Source organism: Salarias fasciatus, chromosome 17 (genome assembly GCF_902148845.1).
Source record: "Salarias fasciatus chromosome 17, fSalaFa1.1, whole genome shotgun sequence".
NCBI lineage: Eukaryota > Metazoa > Chordata > Actinopteri > Blenniiformes > Blenniidae > Salarias > Salarias fasciatus.
The window spans coordinates 1,481,983-1,500,062 of NC_043761.1; the positions used below are offsets into that span (position 1 = coordinate 1,481,983).

Below are 18,080 nucleotides of genomic sequence, written 5' to 3' on the forward strand. Positions count from 1 at the left end.
TGAGGCTCTGTGAAGAGAGCTGGGCCTCCATCCGCCACTCAGCTGGCGCCAGATGTTCTCTGACATCTGGAGAGGGAGCTCCTCCGGCCTCTGCAGCCCTGAATGAGGAAACCGGGATGAGAAGCAGCTTTAAACACGAGGATGAAATCTGACTGGTGTTGTTCATGCAGGGAAACGATCACTGGATAAACTGGATTAATTCAGGTTCTGCGGGTTTGTCGCTGCACTGATCAGAGCGTGTTTCAGTTCTGTGTTGGTCTCTTTCCCGGGCAGCGCGATGAGGACTTTAAATACACAAACAGAGCTTATTTATATGTTTATCAGCATTTATTGGAGTGTTTTCACTCCCCCACCCCTCACGTTTTAAATCAAGATTTGTGCTATTTTGCTGAAACGACATTAAAATCATCTAATTATTCGTTACAACTCGCTTCATGTTTTGTTTTTGGATTAAAAACGAGAGAAGTGAAAATCTGAAAGATTGAGACGAAGAAAAAAAAAATCTCTTCAGTCCACCTTAAAAAAACCCGTTTCCTCCTTTTGCTCTTCAGGAACTCAACAACACATTGTGAGTGTGCACGTGCATGTTTGTTACCATGTGCTTGTTGTGTTTCGGTGTGTTTGTTACCGTTGGTGTGTTAAAGTGTGTGTTGGTGACTGTTACTGTGTGTGTTTCAGTATGTGTGCATACTGTGTTAATATGGGTGTGTGTTTGTGTAAGTGTTTTTATCACGTGTGCTTGTGTGTGTGTGTGTGTGTGTGTGTGTTTAACCAAGTGTTTCAGGAACTCCATGAGGTTTCTTGAAAGAACGATTTGGGTTGACTTCCAGGAAAACGCTGGACTGCGTGTGTGTGTGTGTGTGTGTGTGTGTGTGTGTGTGTGTGGGAGGGAGCTGCAGTATTTAAAGGAACTTTTCATATTTTAGTGCAGTCAGAGTTTCTCCTCTCAGATTCTCTTCAAAGGTTTCAGTTCTGCCGTAAACATCCCCTCCACAATCTGAGATCAGCAGTCGATGTTTTTCTTTTGACCGTCTGAAGATTTCAAATAATTCCACAGAAAAGAAGAAAGAAACGGGAAACTGTCAAAAGTTTTATTTGAAAATGCTGCTCTGCTTTGCAAACATTCTTTCACAACACATTTCATGCTTACAAAAAGATTTGGGAAATAAAACTACATTTTAATTCAAAAATGGGTGCTTTCATTAGAAAAAAGCAACAGCGCCAGCTTGTGGCCTGGCATACTGACTGCACTGTTTCCGTGGAAACAGACTTTTCTGTAACAAAAACAAAAACACAATAAAAAACACATTAAAAAAAAAATCACATGGATACAAAATTTTGGTGGTTTCATCAAAAAGTTTTTCTTTTTCTCTTCGGGCGGCAGCAGGAGGTCAGAGGTCAGAGGTCAGAGGTCAGCGGTGAGGATGTCCTCCAGGACCGACGGGTGCAGGTCGACCGCCTGCAGACCGTCCTGCAGCCGCTGCACTGTGGCGCCTCGCCCTCCGGCGCGCCGCCAGCGGACGAGGCCGGCGAGCGCGGCGGCCTGCGAGCTGAGGGCGTGGTCGGCACGGCAACGGAACACGTCCTCCGGGGTCAGGCCCAGCTCCAGCAGCAGCTCCTCCCAGCGGGCGCCCAGCCGCGCCGCCAGCCGCGACAGCTCCCGGTCCGACGGCACGCGGCGCAGGACGGCCTCCGGGGGGCGCCGCGGCTCTGCGGGACAAAACAGCAGAGATGGAGCAGAAATGAAATCTGAATTTCCGAAACGCTGCCGTGTAAACGGAGCAGGAGACAAATCCGATTGTCTCCTGTTATCCGGATTTTAAATGGGAGAAAAAAAATTCCTTGCAGAGCAATTCCAGAGTATGGAATCTACTAAACAGGAAGTGGCTGCTGTGGCGCCACCAGAAAATGATCCAGCGGAGTCACAGAGGAACCTCCTCAGGTCTGGAATCAACCACGAATCACGGCTCTGCTGAGAACCGGGAGCAGTTCTGACGCCACACTGAGCCCATCTCACCTGCAATGTGTTTATAGTCCGCAGCTTTTCCAGAGGTGCAAGGAGCAGAAATGTGTATTTTGGAGACAATTTGTGTTTTTTAAGATCCCATTGTGTTTTCTGTTCGGAGCTTTTCACTGGTAGGATGGTCGTTTGTAGGTCAGGCCAGTGGGTCACCGCTTCACGTTGTTAGTTTTGGTCATTTTGTGATTTCTTTAGGGTAATTTTTAAGGTCATTTTATTTCTGTTTTTGAAATAAATAAAATATTATTATTATTATTATTATTTTTACATTTTCTCTCACTTTTCACTCAGTTCTCGACACCTGGCTGTGACGCCATCAGGGCTCACCTGTCGCTCCGGGTCCGGGTCCTGGTCCCGGTCCCGGTCCGGCCTCCCGCAGCTCCTCCAGCAGCCGCTCTCGGACCCAGCTGAAGTCGTCCAGGGCCCGCAGGAAGACCGGGAAGGCCCGCGGGCCGCGGCTCGGCAGCAGGTCCAGCAGGCGGAGCGCCTTCTGCCGCTCGGAGCTCCGGGACTCGATGTCCTCCACCTGCGCCTCCGTCAGCACCTCCTCCTGGAAGAGCAGCGGCAGGACGGCGTCGCTGACCAGCAGCTGCCCGGACAGCTCCACCCGGAGGCGGCGCAGCACGGCGCGGTGGGCCGGGTCCATGGGAGGCGCGGAGACCCGGTCCAGACCCGGTCCAGACCCGGTCCAGACCCCGCGCAGACACCGGACTCCTCAGACAACCGGACCTACCGCCGCCATGACTGTGTGCATCACTGTTATCATGCTCGACTGGAAACAAACATGCGGAACTCAAGTTTTACAAACAAAAACAAGTGGCAAGCATACGCGCGCGCGCACACACGCATACACGTTTACACTCAATGTAACACATTCATAACTGATACTTTAACAGACGGGTACACACGTATAGTGATATTATATTAGTTTAGTTCATTACATTAGCATAGTATTATATTATATTATATTATATTATATTAGAGTAGTACTTTTAACATGCAACTTCTTAAATTTCCCCTTAGTGAATTTTCATACGATCAAATGACAACTGAATGAATTCAGCACAAATTTGTAACACATTTTTATGACAATTTAATAGTGTTACAATTGATGTCTGCAGACCTTATACTTTATATAACACATAAATATATCTAATCACCTGTTTCTGGCACCCCCCCCCACCCCACCCCCCGAAAAAAAAAACTGTTGGAATGAAGAGGGTGACATGATGAAGAAGCACCATATAAAAACTTTATTGATCAGACAGAAGGAACGAGCACAAGTCAGTGCAGCGTCTTAACAAAAGTACCAGAAAAAGAAAACACAGTGTGAATAAATACTTTAAAAAGTCACCACAGCAGGTATGAACAGGAAACCCACCCTTCAACTGATTGGCCACGAGGAGCAAAACATCAGCAGCATCAGGACACGCCCCCTTTAGCCTCATGTGACCCAACTGCCCAGAGGAGGCGGGGCCACAGGGCAGACCTCTGATTGGATGATGACCAGGAAAATCCTAAAAACACACATTTTCTGAGTGGAGTCAGAATTTTATTTAAAAACCCTTTCTGGTCTGTTTCTTGAGAGGTTTTCCAGATCTGTCAATTTAAAAAATTTGTATATATTTTCAGTTAACCTAACCGTTAACAGTATAAATAATATTTTAGCATTGACCATAATCATTATTCATTATTTCATAACCTGCAGGGTGAAAAAAGACACTTACCAGCAAGAAATCCTATTAAAATTTTGAATGGAGTATGGCTGACAAAGCAAAAAAATAATAAATCCAGTGGCAAAGATTTAGGACCCGTTTACATGGCAACATTTCCAGTGAAAATGCATCATTTTTTGCAATTTCGATTCAGAAAAGTCTGGTATTCACACTGCAACGCTTAGAAAACGACATCCATTTACAGGCAAACGGCAGGAACTCTGAAAACGATGTAGCTAGCATGCCAGGCCACAAGGGGGCGCTGTCAGCTGTTTTTGTAATGAAACCACACACATGCAGGCTGAGAACTATAAACATGAACAGTGGAGAGTACAGACATCTGCAAGGACAGACGATGAAGCCGGATTGCGATTTGAAGAATGGACTGGGAGTCACGAAACCCTGGAGGCAAACGCCATCGTCTTCACTCCGAAACTCCGGTTTAGTCGGGATTACAATAAATTCACAGACTCCGAGTTAATGGCTGCTGGGAAAAGTTAACGCACCTGCTGAGTTTACTGAAGGATTGTACATTTTCACACTATTTCAAAATGTTTATTCAAGTACATCAAAACTGATGGTTCAGTTAATACTGAACAATTTAATACTGAATTTTTTCATCTAAATTTATTTATATATATATTTTTAGCTGAATTTAGTCATTTATGGTGCTGAATTTATTGGAGGATCCAAAACATTTCCAAAAAAAAAAAAAACTTGTTTGAATGAAGTTTGGTTGTTTATCAATGCTTGTTTGCTTGCACATCAATGTTTTTCAAGATTTCCGGTTGGACGCTGTTAGTATTTCAGATTCCACCTCGTTTCGACTTGTTTTGCAGCGCCGCGATTGGCTGAGAGCCGCAGGTGCTTCACACCGCAGGTTCAAAGTCTACGGGAGCCCACACAGGTCAAACAGCGGCTCTGAGGAAAACACGGGCAGCTGGGAGGACGCCCGCTTGTTTTCAACGTTCATGGTCACCGGCCATCGATCGGCCAATCAGAGAGCTCGTTGAGCCGTGTTTACACGCAGGAACAAAGAGACCCGGCCGTGTTGGTTTTGGCTGCGGGTTCCAGAGGTTTGACATCAGGCGGTCGATGTTCAGGTCGACGAGAGACGTCAGTTGACAACATCAACATCAACACGGCAATAAATGAATCATCATTAAAAAATGGGAGCAGATAGGTCTTTTTTCAAACATTTACTCATTAAATAACTTTTTAATCCACTGTCCAGACTCCAGAGAGTCTGATTTTAAAGGGAAATGAAGTCAAAACAAACGATGTCCTTGACTGTGTGGCAGGAATAAATAAAATTTAAATAAAGATTGACACTTGTCAAGTTTGTTAAAAAAAATTTAAACTTAATTAAGAAAATATAATTTAACAGAATATCGCCTTAAAAATTCAAGTTTAATCTGCACCTTTAGGTGTTCATCTCAGATAATTCTCTTGTGTTTGGCTGCAGGGGCTTTCCTGAAGAATCTATTTAGCATAAAAACATAAAGATGAAGTGACAACGAAGCAGAGAAACTTACTGAAGCTAACAGCCTCATGCGACCTGTAATACCACTATGCACCAGCAGGTGGTACAGTGAGACACTTCAACCATCTTCATGCATTCAGTCCAACAGCAGAAGAAGAAATTCGACTCTCTGCTGCCCCCAGTGTACAGGAGTGTTGCTGCACGGACACTGTCAGCTCATCTGGAGGGTTTCAGAGTCTGAGGCTCCGATTAAACAAAGTTTCAACTGCAGACGGATCGTTTTGCATCATCGCTTCAGTCAAGCTTCGCGTTCTTACGGCAACATTTAGAAAACGATGTCCGTCGACACAGAAAAGCTGCAAACGATATAATTATCGTGATGGCCCACTATTGGCTGTTTCAGTGATGAAGTGATGAATATACAACAAACATTAAACGGTGAGAAAACCGACATTCGAACGGAGACAGACGAAGAAGCGGGATGGACTCAATTCTGAAGCGGGCAGGAGAAGCTGGACTGGGAGTCAGGACACTCATGCAGGAGAACGATTTACTGTGTTTTCCCCGTTTCCACGGAGACGGAGCGTTTGAGAAGCTCCACCTTGGGGAGCCGTTTTCAAAAAGTTGACCACCAAACACCGTTCTCCCGTGAACAGACACCCGGAACTCCACGGAAATATTTTCGTTTTCACTTGAAAACGTCGCCATTTAAACAGGAATCTAAAGAATCACCGTGGAATCAGAGCAGCGAGGCTGAATTTCAGACCAGCGACCAGAGTCCATTCAGAAAATGCAGTTTGAAGGAAATGAGAAGTTCCTGGGTCCCTGGAGGAGGAGCCCATCGGGTGGTCTGCAGCGTCTCCTCGGGGGTCGCAGGGTTCGGCGGCGGTTCGACCTCGGGCCTCATTTAACGTCACTCCCTGTCAGAAGAGACGGAGACACGCCCACTCGTCCCTGTGGGAGCAGCGGTGCATGCTGGGAAGGGGCTACACGTTGTAGGCGTAGTCCGTCAGGTAGTCCTTCAGTCTGTTGGGGAGGGGCAGGTCTTGGACCCGCCTCGTCCGCCGGTTGATGGCGATGCGGCACAGGTGCTGCAGCGACGGCGTGGCGGTGTAAACCGGCCTGGTGAGCAGCAGCTGCACCGTGCCGTTGGGCGCCGCCGGCTGCGGGTGGGGGGCGGCGGCGGCGGCGGCGGCGGCGGCGGGCCGGTCGCAGGCGCGGGACAGCTGGACGTAGTGCTCCACCAGGTGCACCACGCCGTCGAACTGCTTGAGTTTGGGCTTGACCAGAACCACCGAGTCCAGCTTGAACTTCCCGTGCTTGAACTCGATGCGCAGGTTGGTGGGGCCGGCCGCCGTCATGGCCGAGATGGTGAACAGGAAGTCCCTCTGCGAGCTGTCCCGCACCAGGAAGGTCCCCTCAGAGGCGTCCTGCAGCAGCTCCTTGGCTTCGTTGGCGGTCAGACCGCCCCAGTACCAACCTGACGCAGCGGCAGATGCAGGAAAGGTTGAACTTAACGAGAAAACACCGAGTGAAGATGAAAACGAAGCTGCACCACTGAGGTGTCAAACCCACCCGTTTTCCTGAGGTCCTTCATGGCCGAGGCGATGCGGCTCTCGTCCGATTCCACCGTCCTGCGGCTGCCGTCGGCCCGCCGCTCGCCCTCGATGGTCTCGGAGGACTCGGAGGACTGGCAGGTCATCGGGCGGCTCCGGGGTTCAGGGTCCGGAGCCCCGGAGCGGCAGGACCACCGAGCTCTGAAACCTGCTTCCTGTTTCCTGCTGCAGGTTCAAGCAGAGGAGAATTCATTACATCTTTTCCACAAGTTTTTTTTTTTCTTAGAAACTAAAAGTTTCTGTGGTTTCACACCAGACTCCCTTTATAGAACATTCTGTATTTTTATCACATCTTCAGCGTTCCCTCAATCAGAAATAATCTAATATAAAATGTAATCAGATTAGGAAACAAGTGACTGTGCTTCCTCAAAGTCCCCGAGTTTCCAGAGCACAATTCCTCAGTGTTTCCTCAACTCACTGCGTTTCAGGCTAACCCAAACCCTGACCCTACATCACCCCTAAACCCTAACCCCAACCCCAGGTTAACCCTGGACCCGAACCGTAACGCCCATCAGACAGTGAAAAGCACCGATGCTTTAAGGACTTTCACAAACAGGAAACATTTGGCTTGAAATGGTGTTTTTCCATTTTATTTCTAGAAAATGATCCTGCGTTTGATCTGAGGGATCGTTAAACAAAGGAGCACTGAGAAACCCTGAAAGTGAGAATATTCCGCATTACACTGTCAAAAAGAATCAGATAAGCTGAGCAAACAGAGCAGGACGTTGTTTTTATCATCTTCTTTAATCTGCTCAGCGGGAAATCAAACGTGATCCCATCACTGCGGTTAGAAAGAGGACCGGAAGTGGAAGTAACTTCAAAAAGTGACTTTCTGAAAAGCGTGTTGTGTAAAGCATCACATCTGCTGATGCAGGATTAAAAAGAAAACCGACTCAGTGAAAAATAAAGTATGGTGTAAAAAATGCTTCATAAATATCTTGTTAGAAACTTTTTCAAGCCAGTTATTGGTAAAATAAGGTAAATTCTTTGAATTTTTTAATAGAAATTCAAATTAAAGCAACAATCAGCTCACCAAGGAAATGTTCAGATGCTGTTTCTAAGACAACTTAGTGAGAATCATGGTGGGTGAGGAAACATTACTGCCACAGAAATTATAGAAAAATTGAAACCTTTGAAATTTGACTTCATCAAACTGCCAGTTTTCACCATTTTAAAGAAAAATCCATGATTTCCTGCTTTTTTCGCAGCTGGCGGTTTAAACGTTCCCTGGCATCACTTGACCAAAAAACAGGCTTTAAATAATATTTTGACTTGATTTTATTTATTGATTTTGAACATGAAACAAAAGGAGAAGAAATAATATATTTAACTGAATTAAAAGAAAAACACGCAAGTTTTAATAAACCAATAAGCCAATGACAACGTCAATCTTTCAGTATGTTGAAACAAATATTCTTAATTTTATTTCCCATCACAATATACAGTGACATGAAGATTACTGAAAAGTTTATATATTTTTAATATAAGAGATCATTGGTGTCATAGACATTTTATTTCAGTTGCCACAAATATCCTAACATCATCTTGAGTCCCTGGTCGGTAAAATTGTCCAATTATAACCTTTACATTAAAACTTTAAAGGTTTTCTGTGCTGCAGTGCAGAGAATACGTGATAAAAATGTCTGTAGCTTCACAAAACCAAGCAGGTGCTGCAGAAAATGAAGACAATCGCAACATAAAAACAGTTTTAAAGAAAACAACAAGTGCTAAATACTGAGAAGTCCTAAAGCCGTCCTGTCTGGTGAAGGTTCTGGTTCTAGTTAGGGTTCTAGTTCTAGTTCTGGTTCTGGTTCTGGTCCTGGTTCTAGTTCTAGTTGTAGTTCTGGTTCTGGTTCTAGTTAGGGTTCTGGTTCTAGTTAGGGTTCTGGTTCTGGTTCTGGTTCTAGTTCTGGTTAGCTGTGTCATTCTGCATGTTTTTATCAGCTCCTCCAGAAGCGGCTTTGCTTGATCGCAGCGAAGCAGCTGGTTTCCGTATCTCTGCTCGTCTCACTGTCTGTTACTCTTGGTTATTTCTTTAAAAAATAAATTATTCTTTTCACATTCTGATTATTTACTTGGTGGTTTGTCGGGCTGGATTGGAGCCTCTTTAGCTCGCGGGCCTTATGTTTGACACCCCTGTATTAGATATTTATTCCTCTTTTCTTTCGGACAAAAACAAGAAGAGAATTAAGTCAACATGAAATATTTTGAGGTGTGTGTAATTCACACACACACGGTGATCAGTGTGAGTCAATTAATTAGTGACAGGAGCCAGTTTGCAATAACAAACAAGGCAAAGATGTAGTTTAATGGAAAACACGTTTCAGTCTTTGTTTACACTGAAATGTGGCATTTTATGAGATGAAGAATACAGAATATTTGTGTTTGTGGTTCGAGTAGATGAACAGAAGTGAAAATAAAATAAAAAAGAGCAGTATTTACTGATGAGGCGCACGGCGGCCTTGATGCGGTTGAATGCGGGCGGCGGAGCGGACTCACCGGGCAGCGGGGCTCAGAGGCTGCGGCGCCGGCTTCTCCTCCGCCAGCAGCCCCGCATGTCGGCGGGAGCGGCCCGCCGGTCCGGAACCCGCGGCGGAGCCTCCTCTGGCGGGCTGCTCGTGCGCGCGGCCCGCGGGGAAACGACGCGGAGGCAGCGGACACGGAGCGGCGCGTTGACCGGGAGCCCGGAGCGAAGCCCGGCTGGATGTGAGCACTGAGCGCCGGGCACCGAGCGGCGGGAGCGGCGGGACCAGCGGGGCACAAAAGGAGCGTTTCCAGGAACTTTCCAGGAATACGGTCACGTGGGGCGCCGCCGCGCATTTAAGGTGGACCGACACGCGCGAGCGCCGGTCCTACTGCCTCTGTGAGGACCGGCGAGCGTAAACACACACACACACACGAGCGCGCGCGGAGCCGACACCGTTGAAGAGCCGTCTCACCGAAGACTGAACACTGTGTCCTCCCCCGAAACACACACACACACACACACACACATACACACACACACACACGCGCACACAGGAAGAACAACCGGAATCGGTGAAAAAAGCAGAAACAATCCGGCGGAGACTCGTCTCTTCACATCAGACATGAATTCATCAGAGTTACAGAAACAAGCTGCTTCTGGTTGTTTCTACTCACGTGACTAAAACACGCCTCAACTTTCTGTGAAATTTAAACTAATTAAAAAAACAAGTTCTTAATCAAAGTTGTTACTGACACTAACTTTTAACACAATCATACTTTGGTAATAGACTTGTCAGGTTTATCTTTGTTTTTATGTTTAATCTCCTGCTTTTATTTTTAAGTCGACACAACAACCCCGGAACAGAAACCTGTCCTCTGAAGACCTGAACAGGTCCTCAGGTCCTGGGCGTGATGGACCCTCTCTGGGACCCGCACCTTCTCTTTACCCCCTGCTGGTTAACCGACATGGTGGGTCTCTGCTGCCCCCTGCTGGCCTCCAGCTGCGGTTGCTTGTAGACAAACATCTTGATTTGCCTTTTTTTTGTCATGGAAATGCGAATAACTCCGTCTCCGGATGGCGTGTTTCAGAATAAAGGTTTATTATGCCTGCACAATCTCAAACCGAGCGCCAACATATCAAACAGTTCCACTTTGTTCCACTCACATACAAAAATCATCACTATAAAATGTCACTCTGTAATATATCCGTTTATTTCCCCCAAACATTCACTACCTGCGGCTTCTCTACAGCGCCCTCCTGTGGTCATAAAAAAACTAAAGCATAACGTTGGTTTGATTTCTGAACTGATCGTCCAGAATAAAGAAGTTCCTCCTCCTCCTCCTCACTGACTCCTCCAATCGATAAGACCTTTTTCTGTCAAAGAAAAGAGTGGAGAGAATAAATAACAACGAAGTCCGAGAGTTTCCTAAGGTCACGGCTCGGTCTGTCCGCAGACTTCACTCACAGGTTGAACCGGCTTCTGTTAGATTTCATACAAAAAAGCTAAAGTGGTTGCATTTTTTTTTTTTTTTTTGTAGCTCCACAGTGTTTCACAAACATCCAGTCAAAATGGGATTAAAAATACCTGCATCTGAATCTGGTGTGAAGGAAAGATTGTCTTCAGCTGAACCTGAATCAGTGGCTTCAGACTGAGTTCTCAGCAGATCCGTCTCAAAAAGGTGATTTATGACCACAAGAGGCTGAGCCTACGTGAAGACAGAACATCATGACGGAGATGATAACTCTGAGAACTTTTGCTTACAGTGTGCGACCTCTATTTTAGCTTTTCAGACACCGCGGGCAAACTGAATATTGGTTTTGTTTTTGTTTTTTTTGGTCAAAGGAATTACTGCTTTGCATGGACACGATCAAACTTTCATGAGGAAGAGAACAACCTGTAAGTTCTTTGTTGGGAAACAAGCAGCTCATTTTGAAAAACTGACTTGTGTCTTGACCTCAGAAGACACTTTTGTTAACGTGATCCTGACTCGAGCAAACTAGTTTTTACTGCAACAAAAGGAGCAAAACACTGATTTGCAAACGCTGGATTGTCTTCGGCCGAGGAAATGTTAAGTTATAATGTTGGTGAAATACTAACCCGCATTCACAGGAAACCACGAAGGAACAAGTTTGACTGTTGTAGCTAATTTCCAGTTAACTTCACCCTGATACCAAACCCGGGCCAGCTGATCAGTGACTGTGCTCCTACACATTAGCATCCATCCACTGAACTGCACAAAGCAGAAAAAGAGTTTGGTGAAAAAGAAATTTGATTATGAACAAAAAGACGCGACAAGAGAGTGAAAGCCAGGCGTAAGAAATGGAGTTCGGTGTCGGTGTTTCAGCTGCGCTCCAGTTATTTCAGCTCAGGAGATTTTGGTTTTTGCCCCTTTTTTCACAGTTATCTCAACACAAAACGAGAGGAGTGGCGAACAGAAGAAGTGAAGCGGGACCAGGTTTCTAGTCCAGGGAGCGAAGAGTCTTCAGTGCGGGATGGAGGACGGCTCAGTTCTAGGGGACGGTGACGTGGAAGGGGCTGCCCGGGATGTTCTCGTCGCCCCACTTCCACGATGAGGATGTAGCTGCCCTGCTCCTTCACCGTGTACGTCACGTTGTACATCCGGTTCCCCATGTGCTTGACGTACACCTCCTCGCAGGGCGTCTTCGGCCCGTGGACGCGACCATCAGCATGTTGGTGCCTGCGGGGGGAACCGGGAAGAACTCCTCAGACCAGACCCAAAACGCCGGGACCCGTCCCGGCTCCGAGTTCCCCTCCTCACCTGCTTTACTGCAGTCCACCGTGAAGGTGTTCTTCTGACCGATGAAGGCTTTGGACAGGCCGGCGCCGCGCGACACCACCTTACTGCCGTCCGAGGAGAATTTGGGCAGAGAGGCGAAGGCGCCGCCCATCGACGCCGCCGAGGATTTGGTGACCGTTTCCACGAGAACGGAGGATGTCTCATGAAGGCTGTGGCCGCCGGACAGACGTGGACCTGCGGGAGGCGAGACAGACAGCTGAATGTCTCACTTTTCATAGTTCAGTCAGGATTGTGCAGCTTTTATGGAGCGGACCTTTAACTTTTTTAGCTGCCAATGGGACAGTGGTATCAGGAAAACGATGCTGTAAAAACCTTCTACCAACGTCAGTGTGAAGAGAAACACTGTGAAAAAGAACATTTCCGGTTGGCATTTTTTTAAAGGTGCATGATTTTCCGATGTGCTGAGACCAACCTGAGACTTTGGCCTTGAAAGGACTTCCTACAATGTGTTGGGGTCCTCCGTATTTGATGGAGATCAGGTAGTTTCCCGGAGCCATTGGGGTGTAGGAGACCTTTGTAGCCCTCTGCACACTCCTGACAGTCCATCTTCACTTTGGACGGTCCGTCGATGGTCACGGAGAGAGCGCCGGCGCCGGCATTGCACGTGTTGACGATGAAGTCCGACGCACACCTGAACCACAAGTCAAACGTGTCCGTTAACGTCCAGCTGGCGTCCGGGAGTCCTCGGGGACCGCCGGCCGTTGTACCTGTGGTTCCTCCCTCCAGGCCCGGCCCGAAGGCCGACACCATGCCCGGGTCTCCCGCCTGCCCAGGTTCTCCCACTCGGATCTTAAAGGGGCTTCCGGGCACGTGGCTCCCGTTAAAGCGGACGTCGATCGAGTGGACGCCGTTTTCTCTGGGGATGAACCTGATGGCGTGCTGATCTGTGGAAACAAAAGAGCCATGCTGAGTGTCTTCATCAAGACTCAGTATCGTCATTTTATTGAAATCCATATATCTACATAAACCTCAGGCAGTGTTTGTATTTTATTTTAAGAAGTAACTCGATATATTGTTTTAGATGTTGCTTCAATGAAACATCTCAAACCTGAAAAGTTAAGACCATAAAGAAAAACAGACTGCATGAAAAATGCAAATAATCACAGAAATTTCTAATTTGTTTTTTTTTTTTTTTTTTTTTTTTACTCATCAAATTTTCCATCTTTGCTTCTCTGAATTAATATTTGGAAATGTTGGGTCAGCTGTTGATGTCGGTTTCAGCTTCCAGGTCACTAACGGGGATTCAGATCAGGAAGAGAAACAAGCCTCAGCAGGATGAGAATCACTGCATCAGTCATGAATAATTGTGTTTAATTAGCACATTTAGGGTTACTTTTATTTTGGAAATGTATCAAACTATCCAGCCTTTCCTGATTGAAATATATCAAGGTGAACAACAATAAAGAGCAATGCAATAAGTTTGATCTGTTTCACAGATTCACATCATTAGGATGAAGGAATCGTAAAGCAGAACGTCGTCTGCATAGAGACGAATAACAGTCGTGTATTTATAGATGAAGATATGTGACGAGAACACGAAGCCTGGAGGGTCTACATCTGATCCCTGTGGAACTCCGGAGAGTGTCGCTCTCAGCCGGAGCGCCGGGGCTCACCGGTGTCCAGCTCGCTGATGAACACTCCTCCACGGCTCCTGAGGCGTGTGGATCTTGGCGTCGATCAGCCCTCTGGCTCCGTTCAGCTGGACGGCGAACGAAGCCTCCTGACCCCCTTCAGACCCATCTCCTGAGGACCAGCAGGGACCAACCTCGATTATTATCAGCACGTCGGTTTCAAAGGTCACGTTCCCCTTTTTCATCACATTATTATAAAGTCAGAGTGAAACATCACCCAAAGGCTGAGCTTCACCTCCCCAATAAATCCAGCTGATTCTACAGAAACCAAACCAAACCTCGATGTTCCCCACGGGGGCGTCAGAACCCCGGCTGACTTCTAAAGGTTGATAAAGGTCACTTTTTGTGGCGCGTTAATAAATAGACGCGAGGTTAAATACAGCGCGCTGCAGTTGTACCAGAAAAAGTGTCCGAGTCACAGAAATACAATCCTCAGCGTGAAGCCGTCCTTCAGATATTTATAACGAGTCTATTCGTAGAAATTAAACTGTTGCCTTTAATACCGGCGGCGACGCGTCACGAGCTTCGATATAGAACGTCCTGACATGCATCAGCTGACTCCTCACAGACCGGTTCTCCTCACCGAACGCTGGTCTGCACCGAGTCTGCTCACATGCAGGCTGGTGATGGTGAGGCGGCGAGCGTCGTCGACAGCGTGGCGACCGGGACGATGAACGGCGAGTCGGGGATGTGCTCGTCATTGAATTTAATGGACACTTCGTAATCGCCTGGAGGGAGAAGAGAAAGCCGTAATGGCCCAGACTCACTGTTAGTGGTGCTGTGGTGTTCCTCAGGGATCCGTTACGGGGACTACTGCTGCAGTTTACTCAGAATAAGGTTCGTGTCATAGTAAGTTATAAGTAATAAAATAAAACTCCAAAACAGTTTAATAGCACGTGTTCTCATGTTCAATCATTTTCAAAAGACTATCACTGTTAAAACAGCTCGTTGCACAGGACTATAGAGTTCATTTCAGACATTTTTTGTGGTTTATTGTTTCCTTCATCTGTTTTTCATTGAATCAGGTTTCCAGGAATGCCAGCTAATGTCTCTGTCCACTTCCAAATCTGAAGGACGGCGTCTCACCAGGTTCCTGAACCATGTAGGAGACGCCACACGATCCGTCCTTCCGGTCCTCGAAGGTGATTTCAGCCTTGCTGGGTCCTTCCACGGCGATGGAGAGACCTCCGGCTCCGGCTTCTCGGGTCCAGATGCTGAACTCAGCTGAAGGAAGGACAGAAACCAGTTTGCATGAGCTGAGCTCGCCGTTCTGTCATGTTGTGTTCTCAGTTCGGCTGAATCAACATTTGGAGTTCCTCTGGGATCAGACCTGGTTCCGGGGCCTACTTGACTTTAACTAATGTTTCACACAAACATGAATTTCAGTTAAAATCAGAGTCTGCTGGCTGGTTGTGAACATTGAAACGGAAACTTAAGATACCTTCATTCATGACAGACAAAACACATTACTAGATATTTTTATATAAAGTCTTTATCGCCGAAAATATCTGATATATAATGGTGAATTGTACTGCAGGAGATTACACACTGGACGATCCCATTTTTAAATTCACACCAGAAATATATACTTTTTAGAAAATGTATCCCGATTTCAGGATTTTTTTAAATTGACTATTTTTATTTCATATTACCAATTTGGATTCAGTCTGAAAACCTCAATTGAATCTTTTAAAACTAAAATCTGTGATCAAAACACATTCTTAAATGGTTCTGTTCAGAGGAATTGCTCCGTGTCTTTCTCTCTAACTGACACTTGGAGTTACTCAGGGAGTGTATCTGGGTCTTCTTACTTTATAGTTTTTACAGTATTGAGCCATCTGAACTGAAATAAAGGGTTTTCATGCAGGGAAGTTTGGGAACTTCAGAGTCTTACTGAACGGATACAGACTGATATTTCATTACTGTGAGAAAAGAGGAAGAGACTTCGTTTTTACGATTCATTATAATAAAAAATTTAAAGTCTGGGCAAAAAGCAAATTCTGGGATTTGCTTTGAACATGTTAAACAGTAGTCACTGCCACACCGTAAAAAAGACTGCAACTATGGTATGCTGAATTTGGAAGTGAGATGCTTAAACAGGTTTAAAGCATTTCTCAGTTCCAGATTTTCTTGAGCAGAGCTGAACACAGGGCCGAGCGACACACCACAGCTTCTCCACACCTTCACTCTGTAAAGTTATAAAAGCTGCACAATGCAGAGCCTTCACGTCGGAGCCCACCTGGGATTCCCGCCACTCCGCGGTCCAGTCCGGTTCCTCCCGCCCTGACCTTGTGGGCCCCTCCTTCCCCCAGGGGCCCCACGGTGAACTGGAAGGGGCTCCCGGGGACGTGCTGGCCCCGGTACTTGACGTTGACGGTGTGGGGGCCCATCTCCTGCGGGACGAAGCGAACGCTGTAGGTGCTGTCTTCCCCTCGGATGATCTCGGCGTCCTCCGTCTTCCCTCCGGGACTCGTAACCTGGGCCGTCATTTCCTGGCTGCCTGCCTCACCTGGAGGAAGAGGAGGAAGAGGAGGAACAGAAGGACATGGCTCAGATGGTTTGTTCAGGTGGAGACTGTTCCTCCTGCATCGAGCATCAAACTGTAATAAATCACACTGTTGTTGTTTATTCATTCAGTTTTAACCTGAATTTCATTAATAAATCTTCATTCATTTCTGGGTTCTGGAAGTTTTTCTAAGAACAATATTTAGAATTTTCCTGCTAAATTGAGGCTCAAAGTTCATCAGGGATTAATTATGGGTCCTTGTTACTTTTTATTTTGCTTTCTGTCTGTTTAAAGTATTTTAGTGATTTTATGTCTTGTGTTTTATTGGGAATTTTTTGTACTATTTTTTTCCACTGATCCGTCTTTCCCTTAAATGTCTATTTACTTTGTGTAAGCACATTTTGGTTTTTGAGTAGCTCTTATTCTGTACAAAAACCACCTTTGATAGACTCCATAAGCTGCTGGGTTTCAGGGGTTTTTGGGATTTAGAATTCTTCATGGATCAACTCTCTTTTCAATTTACTCCTATTTTACACACAATATACTTAATCAAAACAGCCCTCCTTGAAACTGATAAGTAACTATTAAGGGAAAAATACGGATCAATGCTGATTCCCTGTTTGTCACTTTAACAATATGGTTTGTCTTTAAAAATAATTCAAATATTTAGTAACTTTATTGATCCTTTATAATTATTTATTATATTCAATTGGACTTACCAATAAAGTACTTTTCAATTTTTTTCCTTTCAAACTTGTCAGTGATTCATTAAGTTTTATAATTCTGTGTTATTTCCTGCTAAACTGAAGTTTGGAGTTCCCCAGGGATCACATCTGGGTCCTTGGCCCTTCAAACTTCTGAGAAAGTTTGTCCCAATTTCACGTTTGCATTTTTTTTTTAGAAGCATTTTATATCTCTAATTTTAAAAAGTTGTAAAGATGATTCCATGACTGCCAGCCTCACATCTTATATAAGGAATGTTGTGTTTTTATCCTGCGACTTCAGGTTTGGAGTTCCTCAGGGATCGACTCTGGATCCTTTGAGCTTTTCATTTTCGTGTTAGCTGGATGTTTTTCATCACCTTTCTGCACACAGAAAGAAAACTAAAGTTTAGCGTGAAATCACGGCAGCATTAGTTATCAATCACGCTCTGATTTTGCTTTTATATGATCTGATCACTTTGTTTACACAGCAAAGCAGTGACACCGCCACCCTCAGTTCACACGTGGAATTACAACAGTGCAGTCACATCAGAGACAGACAGGTAGGAAGAAAGGTGTTAGAAAGCTGCGGGAGTCAGTTTGGGGTCAGTTTAGTATCACACACTCATGCGCACACACACACACACACACACACACACACACACACACACACACACACCGTCCTGCAGCGGTGGTCGGCTGCCGGCGGGCATCCCACTGAAGCCGCCCAGACTCTCTCGGCCCAGAAAGTCTCCGAAGACGTCCCTGAAGGGGTCTCCGACCTGCGTGCTCTCCTCCACCCGGACCTCCCTCTTGGTCTCGCCCGCCCGGGTCTTGCTGATCTCGGTGCGCTCGGTCCGGGTGTAGGTGTGGCTGCTGCGCGTGAACGTCCGGGTCAGCCGCTCCTGGGCTGAAACCATCTGAAACCAGTTCCCTGTGACCAGGAGGAGGAGGAGGAGGAGCAGGAGGAAGAGGAGGAGCAGGAGGAGCAGGAGGAAGAGGAGATGAAGAACCAACAAGAGGAGGTGAAGAGCAGGAGGCAGGGAGGACAGAGGCAGGAGGGGGAACTGGTAGCGGCAGCTCACCTGGTATTTTGAGGTTGAGGTCGCAGGTGCTGCCCAC

General features: G+C 46.3%; 3 protein-coding genes across 3 annotated transcripts in view; all 3 read right to left on the reverse strand.

Annotated features, from left to right (window-relative positions):
- Positions 1 to 1,077: 1,077 nt before the first annotated feature.
- cradd (CARD and death domain containing adaptor protein) lies at positions 1,078 to 2,776 on the reverse strand. Its single transcript, XM_030113178.1, has 2 exons — positions 2,348 to 2,776; positions 1,078 to 1,710 (listed from the first exon to the last, which is right to left on the reverse strand). Exons 1-2 carry the CDS (start codon positions 2,664 to 2,666, stop codon positions 1,406 to 1,408), a joined length of 624 nt encoding a protein of 207 aa, XP_029969038.1. The 5' UTR covers positions 2,667 to 2,776; the 3' UTR covers positions 1,078 to 1,405.
- A 480-nt stretch (positions 2,777 to 3,256) lies between these two features.
- Positions 3,257 to 9,717, reverse strand: socs2 (suppressor of cytokine signaling 2). Its single transcript, XM_030113179.1, has 3 exons — positions 9,334 to 9,717; positions 6,794 to 6,999; positions 3,257 to 6,698 (listed from the first exon to the last, which is right to left on the reverse strand). The coding sequence occupies exons 2-3, from the start codon at positions 6,918 to 6,920 to the stop codon at positions 6,205 to 6,207; spliced, it is 621 nt and encodes a 206-aa protein (XP_029969039.1). The 5' UTR covers positions 6,921 to 6,999; positions 9,334 to 9,717; the 3' UTR covers positions 3,257 to 6,204.
- A 661-nt stretch (positions 9,718 to 10,378) lies between these two features.
- flncb (filamin C, gamma b (actin binding protein 280)) overlaps positions 10,379 to 18,080 on the reverse strand; it is a 38,411-nt gene continuing 30,709 nt past the window's right edge. The window contains 17 exon segments of the mRNA XM_030114018.1: positions 10,379 to 11,866; positions 11,868 to 11,980; positions 11,983 to 12,000; positions 12,082 to 12,294; positions 12,533 to 12,635; positions 12,637 to 12,748; positions 12,824 to 13,004; positions 13,734 to 13,754; positions 13,757 to 13,774; positions 13,777 to 13,848; positions 13,851 to 13,863; positions 14,365 to 14,402; positions 14,405 to 14,479; positions 14,838 to 14,975; positions 15,991 to 16,260; positions 17,638 to 17,892; positions 18,044 to 18,079. Of these exon segments, the coding sequence (XP_029969878.1) occupies positions 11,813 to 11,866; positions 11,868 to 11,980; positions 11,983 to 12,000; positions 12,082 to 12,294; positions 12,533 to 12,635; positions 12,637 to 12,748; positions 12,824 to 13,004; positions 13,734 to 13,754; positions 13,757 to 13,774; positions 13,777 to 13,848; positions 13,851 to 13,863; positions 14,365 to 14,402; positions 14,405 to 14,479; positions 14,838 to 14,975; positions 15,991 to 16,260; positions 17,638 to 17,892; positions 18,044 to 18,079 (1,730 nt within the window). The 3' untranslated portion in view covers positions 10,379 to 11,812.